Here is an 8,140-nt window from a genome sequence, read left to right as displayed (position 1 = left end):
GCGGTGTCACTGTGTTGTCGAAACTCTGAAAAGCTACAGCGGTGCGCGGTCTCGCGAGGTGCATTCAAGTCTCGCAGGCATACAGATCTCAGCATGGCACCGGACGAGCCGCAGACTTGATAACCTTCCTGCATGTTGTGATTGTGCGCCCCCGGTATGTGCATTTGCCGGTTTCCCTCCAGCTAAAACACATAATTTTAAGCATGTCTTGTTTCTTTCGACCCTAGCTGCCACGTGGCTTTACTACGACTAGAGTTATTTTGCCATTTATGAAGTTAGCTTACATTCGGCTAACAGTTAGCAGAAGCTAGCTGCTGTGCTTTTTGTTTCTATGCATTTCAACATATCTTTTAACAATTTCTTGTCTACTTGTCATCCATACATGTCCTTCGGATGCTGACATACCGACGTAAAAAAAATAAATTAAAAAAATGACACCAGCCAGTCTTGAAATGACGAGAATATAAAGGGTATGCGCTGATTAATTACTACGTTTGTTATGAAGAGTGAGTCCCTCCCCCCTGAGATCAACCTTTTGTTTTTCTTCAGGCGTCTCAGAGGCTCATCATGGATGAAGACGCCCTCGAGGCAGCCATCTCGACCTATGGTGCCCAGCTGCAGCAGGTGGAGACGGCCCTGTCTTCCGGCCTGGACCCCTCCCAGCAGTCTGACCTGCTCAAGCTGAAAGAGGACCTCCTCCAGCTCATTGAGCTAACCGAGTCCAGCCTCGTCTCTGTCAAGAAGAGTCGCCTCCTGGCCAGCCTGGAAGATGGTGACTTCTCGGAGGCGGCAGCAGCTGACACCAGCAGTGCAAACAACCCCTTGGACACTGAGTACGCGGCTTTCTACAGTGAGCTTGGGGAGTCGTCGAGCGGTTCTGATAAGAGGGAGAGGGACGCGGTGGAGGAGCAGGGAGATGAGGATGATGATGATGATGATGATGATGAGGAGGAGGAGGAGGAGGAGGAGGTGGATGAACTGAGTGGCACCAAAGTGAGAGCCCCTTACCGGACAAAGTGGGGGACGCTTGAGTACCACAACGCCATGGTGGTGGGGGCCGAGCCGCGTGATGGAGAGGAGGCACAGGTACGAGTGCTGTACATCTACCCCACACAGAAGTCCATGAAGCCCTGTCCCTTCTACCTGGAGGACAAATGTCGCTTCCCAGATAACTGCAGGTAAAACACCGCAATATATATGCAATATGTCATAGGTGTGCTGAAAAATACCATAAAACAATACCAGAGGGAAATATAGTTATTGTGCATGTTCATAAGGTGATGCCGATAAAATATTGCGCATCCATTAATAGCAATGTGCATTCCAGTCTTTCATCAGATACACAGTGAACTTTTATTCTGCTCCTCTTAGATTATAATGAAAGTGAGATGGTTTTGCATTCAAGTGTGTTTTTTCTGCTAGCTTTCTAGCGAGTTCTGAATACCAACAGACAGGAAGCCGAGTGACTCAATGAATTCACACTGCATTTTCCTTGAATGGAAGGTTTTCCCACGGCGAAGTGGTTCACGTGTCCGAGCTCAGGGAGTTCCTCGAGTGTGACCTCAGTAACCTTGAAGAGGGTTCGTCCTGCCTGACTCGACATGAGGACGGCATCTGGTACCCTGCCAAAATTAAAGGTAATGAAAGAGCCTCTTCTTGATTATGTATTTGCCGGTAAACACTGCCAAGTTTCTGGGGCTTTGGCTGCATTGGTTTTCTGCTTATATTTGATGCATATTGAGAGTCTTCCAGAGCTGCTTATGCTGACAAGCAATACGCAGAATGAAGACAGTTAATGGCACCCAGAATCTTTTTTTAATTCAATGTTTTTTTTCCCCCATCTTGGTAGAAATTGACAGTGGTTTCTACACCGTCAAGTTTGACTCGCTGCTGCTAAAAGACGTTGTGGTCGAGGCCGACAGCGTCATCCCACCTCTGAGGGAGGAAGACCCCCCCTCGTCTGACTCTGACGTGGATGACGCAGAAAACGGTGACTACGACGGCTATGCAAAAGGTCAGTTTGGATCTGCTGTGTCATTTGACATCAAGGCTCGCCTTTCCACTTAAAAACCCACTTGGGTGTTCTAAACACATTTCCTCTCTCACATACCAACTTTGTTTTACATGTATGTCATTGCAAAAACAGTTCTGGAAGCTGCCGAATCCACAAACATGGAAAATTTCGGGGGCTGGGAGGCCCACACCAGAGGCATTGGATCCAGACTTATGCTGAAAATGGGCTATGAATATGGAAAAGGTAAGTGGAAGTGTGCAGTGCAGGGAAATGTGGCTTCTATTTTTTGAGTTGTAGTAGGATTTATTTACATCTCAGTGCCTTTACGTGTATAATCTCAGGTCTGGGAAGGCAGCAGGAGGGTCGGGTGGAGCCTGTCATGGCGGTGGTCCTGCCCAAAGGAAACTCTCTGGACCAGTGTGCCGAGCTCACACAGAGACGCACGCAGAGCCGGGCGGCTAAAGAAGGCGAGCAGGCGGCCCGGCCCAAGAAACGCAGGAAGCCCCGGGCGGCCACCGGGCAGCGCCGCACCGTCTTCGACTTCCTCAACAACAAGCTGGGCAGCAGGAGCTCCGAGTCTGCTGATGGGGGAGCTGCTGCACCGTCGGCCAGAGGCCTGGAGGCCTACAGGGGAGGCAGCGGCACCAAGAGGACTCTGAACGTGAAGCTGTTCCAGGCGTCGGAGCGAGTGTCCCAGACCGAGAGGGAGATCCAGCAGCTGAGCGAGTCGCTGGGCAGGCAGGCGGGAAGGTAAACGCCCAGTCTGGCTGGTTGTCAGCCATATATTCATATGTCATCAGTGAGCATTTGGTCTTTCGCGACTCAAATTGCTTATGAGATAAATGACAAGTAACACAGCAAATCACAAATGACATTCGGCATTAAAGTGTGTTGCGTGTGTCTGTGTGTGACAAAGGAAATGGTTTGGCACAAAGTGAATGACTAAGCAAGGCCCAAAAGCTGAAAAATAAGCAAACAAATTAGTCAATTAAGGGATTTCAGTGGGAGACCAAAACAAAATGACTCACCACCAACATGATCAAGAAGTTTCACTTTTTAATTAATCCTCTCTCAATTATCAACCATAAATGTTTTTGAAATGATGCTTTGAGACATTTAAAAGTACTAAGGAGGGGGGGAAAACTGCAACAATTACTCTAAGTGATCAATTAATTCAAAGGCAACCAGCCTGAGCCAGCACCTCCATAAAAAAAGCAGGTGGTGTTTTTTTTTTTTTTTTTTTGGTTCCCTCTTCCTTGAAGTGCAGCCAAAAATCCGACTCGTCTCCCCGTACCTGTCCACCTCTCCCCTCTCTAACCTGCCGCTGTGTTTGTGTGCACAAAAGGGACGCGTCCATAGTGAAGCACCTGGAGGAGAAGCTGTCAGCGGCCCGTCAACTGCTGGCCCAGCAGAAAGCCCAGGAGCTGTCCGTCCAGAAGGAGCACAGGAAGGCCGACACGCACAAGAAGATGACTGAGTTCTGAGGAGGCGGAGGAGGAGGAGGAGGAGGACGATGACGGTGACGATGACGAAAAGCTCCTCTGGCCTCAGATGAACTGCAGGCTGCCGCCTGCTGGTGTCGCACCACTTATCGCTTTGATTTTTAAACCGCTTTTAGCATTTTTCATTAGCGAGACGATTTGTGGCGGCCCAGTGGCACCCGGTGCAAATTTGTCCCCCCTGTTTTTTTTTCCCCCTTTCACAGACTGAGATGTTTGTTTTGTTTCCATGTTAATGGATCACAGTGACATTACAAACAGTTTATTATCTAATGAGGACTTTGTCTTAATGTCTTTGTCAGCACTTAAACTTCCCGTTTGGAGAACCTGCTGTGCATTTTCATTTCTTTGCCAACACGCCGTTTCTCACTTCCTTCTGAACTCCGGGGCTTTTTTCTTCTTTTTTTTTTTCATCATTTATATTTTTTTCATGCTTTTCACACAGAGATACTGGAGTTATTCTGTCCAGAGGCAACTGGAGGGTTGTTTTTTTTTTAAGTTCACCATGACTCAAATTTCTAGCTGACTTTAAAAATGACATCCTCAGGAATTCAAGCGCTCTGTTCAGTGGTGTTTTTTTTTTTTTTTTTGTCCCACCTTTATACACAACTGACACCTGCCCATTGAAAAAATAATAACTATGAGTTTTGAGACCAGCTAGCCTGCCTGTAAATTGGACACGTTACTGTTTGAAGGCAGTGGTCTGGATGGTGACTGCATCCACTTCTCAGGTTCTGCAGTGACCTGTGATATACTGTAACATGTGTTGATGACATCATGGCATTAGATTGTCTCCAACAGTGAGTCACTAGGAGCACAGCACATCTACAGCCACAGCCCAGCAGAGTGAAGGGAAGGGGAGATTACATTTATGATTACCTTATACTAGGGATGCAAATTATTGATTCATTCATTGATCGTTAGTTGATTGACCTTATAATTCGATTAACAATTAATTGATAATCTGCGATTTTTCCTGAGAACCTAAATTTCACACCGAAAGATATGTAAGGAACACATTATTTAACTCTTAAATAATGTTGAGGGTCCAGTGTGACCAATTTTTATCTTAGGGAGCAGTAGAAACACCCTAAACACGAGTCACATTTCAAGTAAAAAAAAAAAAAAATTGTTTAGAAGTAACTTGTTCTAGGTATACAGGTATACACCACGCCATTTACCAAAAAACCCAGTGGAAAAAAATTCAAATAATTGCAACTAATTTAATTTAATCGATTAAATTCTTAATCGACAATTAATAGATATTCAGTTAATTGTTAACATCCCTACCCTCTACGCTAGAAGTGTGTGATATTTCACATTTAAGAAAAAAAACAACAACCTGATAAGAAGTGTTCATGGGTAGTATCACAAATTATATTTTTTGATCAAATAAGGGTGAGTTTGCAACGACAGAACGACAAAGAGGGACTGAAACTAGTGTATCCAGCCAACACCACCCCCGGTATTCATATTGTCAATGTATGGATCAATGCGCCCCGCCCACATTTTTTAAGACTCGGCGGCAAAGAGAAAGTGGCGAAAGCAGCTGGAGACAAGGGCAAAGTGACTCACACGCTGCACAAGGGTGCGGATTCTCCAGCGGGCTGTAAAGTCTGTCCCTGTGTTAAGAAGAAAGACAATAAAAAAAACAGTGATGATCGCACAAAAGTAATATGCAAACACTTGGCAGACCAAGACTAGTACTCACTGACCTATTCACACCTATTGTAAAGATATTCAATGTGTGGAAGTTCAGTTTGTCGGAATCAGAGGCTACATTTGCTCCATTGGTGTTGTAGTGTAGGTCAGGTTTTGATATTGTTCTCCCTAAAGTGGAGGACTTCTTTCTTCTGACACTAAATATGTGAAAATTGCAAACATAATCCAGCTTTGAAATAAGATATAAAGCAGTTTATCTCTTCATAAGAGGTGGTTTACAGGGAATTCCAAAGGGCTCCAAGTCCAGCAAGACTGGAAAAAAAAAAAGGCACTGCACTTCAAAAAAAACCTGTGACCATCAGCAAATCACAGTAATAGTGGCGTCCGTATGGGGATTGGAGAGGGCGGCGCAGAGCACTTCACAAGCCATCCGAGGAGAGGAGCCTCCTGATGGGCTGCCAGCCCAGAGGGCAGCGCCACATCCAAAACTTCTGAAACCCCGCAGTACGGACCCTGAGGGAAGGCCCGCTTGTGCTCTCATCTGTTGAGTGGCAGCACTTTTAGATGGCTGGAGACCAGAGCGATCACAATGAATTTGCTGACGGTCAGCAGGATAGGAAAAAAAAAGAAAAAAAGAAATGGCAAAACGCAGCCTGCGTGGTGATTTAATGGGATCCCTGGACGGTCTCCGCTTCAAGCTTTACCACATTCATGAGTCCAGAGGTCTCTGAGGGTGTTGTGGTCCAGCCTGCAGAAAATTTAATGTGTGTGTGTGTGTGTGTGTGTGTGTGTGTGTGTGTGTGTGTGTGTGTGTGTGTGTGTGTGGAGGTGTAGGTGTTGCCGTGGCTGCAGCCGCCCGTCTCGTGCTTGGACCCAGGCTGGTCCATTAGGGGTGTTTTTGCCGCGAATCAGCTCCTATCAGAGGCGGGATTAAGTGATTAGGGGGATGTGATTGAAAAATTGATTGGACGGCCACCTTGACAGATGTTTTACTTAGGAATTTACGCTAATCTGCTCATCTCAGGTCTGCCAGGCTGCAGGTGTTGGCCCGTCCATGTGTAAAACGGTTCGAGCTCTTCGGGCTGATTGGCTTTTTTTTGGCCAGTTTTGTGTCTTCTCTTTTAAATTTTAGGGCTGCCAATTAAAAGTAATCCACTCTGCACCGTTGTCGAGGAGGTCGTAAAATGCATGTTGGCACTTCACTGCATTTGATTGGCATAAATCAATATCGAGAATTAGCCTTGGATGCAGCGGGATCGTCAAGATTCTTGGATCGAATTCTTGAGCATAAACCTTAAAAGCTCTGATCTGAGGCGTTTTCCGCAGGTCTCCATGCAGGGGTGGTTTAGTAACATTTTAAGTGAAAGAGATTAAAACACTTTGAAGGCAATGCAGAGAATGATGGCACAAACATTTTTCATGCTTGCGTTTTTTGCTTCACAGACCAGTGTGTTCAAAATTAAAGACACACATACACACTCTACATTACACATGCCTTGTTTTACACAGCGGAGCTCAAACCCTTGCGAACCTGAATTATAACAACTCAGTAATCAGTTGCCGATGCTGGGATGTTTATATATTCCTCATCATATCTAATGCAAACGCTCATATTTGCCCTTTAAATGTGTGTAACGCTGAAGTTAATATCTCTGTAGGGAAGCGGCCGTCTCCTCATTTGACGGAATTAAATTTGTTGCTCCGTAAAGGCCGTCCTCATCTCATTTCAGATTTAAATTGACAATATACCCACGCTATTGTGACTCTGGAGGACAAATGGATATTAATATCCGTTCACATATGAGTCTTCGCAGGCGGACAAAAGACGTGACATTTGGTTACGGAGCTGCTCTTTTTTTTAATTCTCATTTGGAGTTGCGACGAAGCTCGACTTTGTTTCTCGCCATCCAGAAGCTTCTGACGTACTTCTGTTCCTAAATCACACACACACACACACACACACATACACCTAAGCAGAAGCAAAGAATATTTCACCTTGTTTAAAGTGCTTGTCTTGCCACATTGTTCTCGCCATTTATTCCTGCCAGTGTTTTTGCATATTGATCAATACTTTGGTCTCTCTGCTGAGCCAGGAGAAATACAATAGTTTGTTGCCTGAGGTCACCACTGAAGTCATCGCTCTGGGTAGGTCATCCAATCAAATGTGGGGTTTTACTGTCAACAGAACTACATACAAGCAGAGAGATACTCGCAAAGAGGAGCTGAGGGCTTTTCTCAAGAGGAAGTAGTTGTTTCTTTTTCTTTGTTTGTGTGATGTTGGTAATCTAATTGGTCTGAAGGACAGTTACAAGCCTCTTGGCCCAAATGAGATTTCAAGTTCTGCACCTGAAGAAACGGAAGAAGTGAAACACCACCATGTGAATTCACTCCACCGTCGTCACTGCAGACACAATACCCGCAACGGCAGCACACAACGAGAGCAACGGCCGGGCGGGCTGATAATGTTCCCACTTCAGAACTTATCATTATCATCATTATTTGATCTGGGACAAAAAGCGACAGCGGGGCAATGCACACTATTGCTCCATTTCCAAAACCATTTCATTTCATTCTGTGCTTGGCGAGGCGCTGAAAGATCAAAACTTTCTCACAAGCACAACATTATATAATGATTTCCCTCCTAAACGTTCGCCTCCACAACCTGCTCAGTTTAGCTGCCGGAGGCTGATAATGGACCGCAGCCAACATGGCCCGAGCCTATAAACTTTACTTTGTGGAAACTGTAATATTACTCCTAATAATAATGGCATACAGCTAATGATGAGATTTCTTTTTCAGTCGCAATCAGAGGAAGTCAGCCTCACCAGTTTCCTGTTCCGATGATTCAGGGATAGTTGTTGCCATGGTGTGTTGGTGTTTTTTGGGTCCAATATTACAGCTTTGCCACTGTTGTCCACCAGTAGTCTGTATCTCCACCCAGTCAGCGAACCCCTAAGTGAAGAAA

General features: G+C 45.5%; 1 protein-coding gene and 1 long non-coding RNA gene across 2 annotated transcripts; one reads left to right on the top strand and one right to left on the bottom strand.

Moving 5' to 3' along the window:
- Positions 1-301: 301 nt before the first annotated feature.
- On the top strand, positions 302-3,839 carry zgpat (zinc finger, CCCH-type with G patch domain). The gene is made up of 7 exons (XM_076026575.1): positions 302-470; positions 550-1,178; positions 1,504-1,637; positions 1,850-2,014; positions 2,147-2,257; positions 2,356-2,764; positions 3,360-3,839. The coding sequence occupies exons 2-7, from the start codon at positions 568-570 to the stop codon at positions 3,496-3,498; spliced, it is 1,569 nt and encodes a 522-aa protein (XP_075882690.1). The 5' UTR covers positions 302-470; positions 550-567; the 3' UTR covers positions 3,499-3,839.
- On the bottom strand, positions 3,371-8,115 carry LOC142888350 (uncharacterized). The gene is made up of 3 exons (XR_012926683.1): positions 8,001-8,115; positions 5,089-5,135; positions 3,371-3,494 (listed from the first exon to the last, which is right to left on the bottom strand). It is a non-coding gene; the product is annotated as an uncharacterized LOC142888350 (long non-coding RNA).
- Between the last annotated feature and the right edge of the window lie 25 nt (positions 8,116-8,140).

The sequence above is a fragment of the Nelusetta ayraudi genome, unplaced genomic scaffold (assembly GCF_046127955.1).
Source record: "Nelusetta ayraudi isolate G7.1 ecotype Tasmania unplaced genomic scaffold, CSIRO-AGI_Nayr_v1 ptg000019l, whole genome shotgun sequence".
Taxonomy (NCBI): Eukaryota; Metazoa; Chordata; class Actinopteri; order Tetraodontiformes; family Monacanthidae; genus Nelusetta; species Nelusetta ayraudi.
The sequence above is the reverse complement of the archived record's forward strand: the minus strand, read 5'-3'. Positions and strand labels throughout refer to the sequence as shown.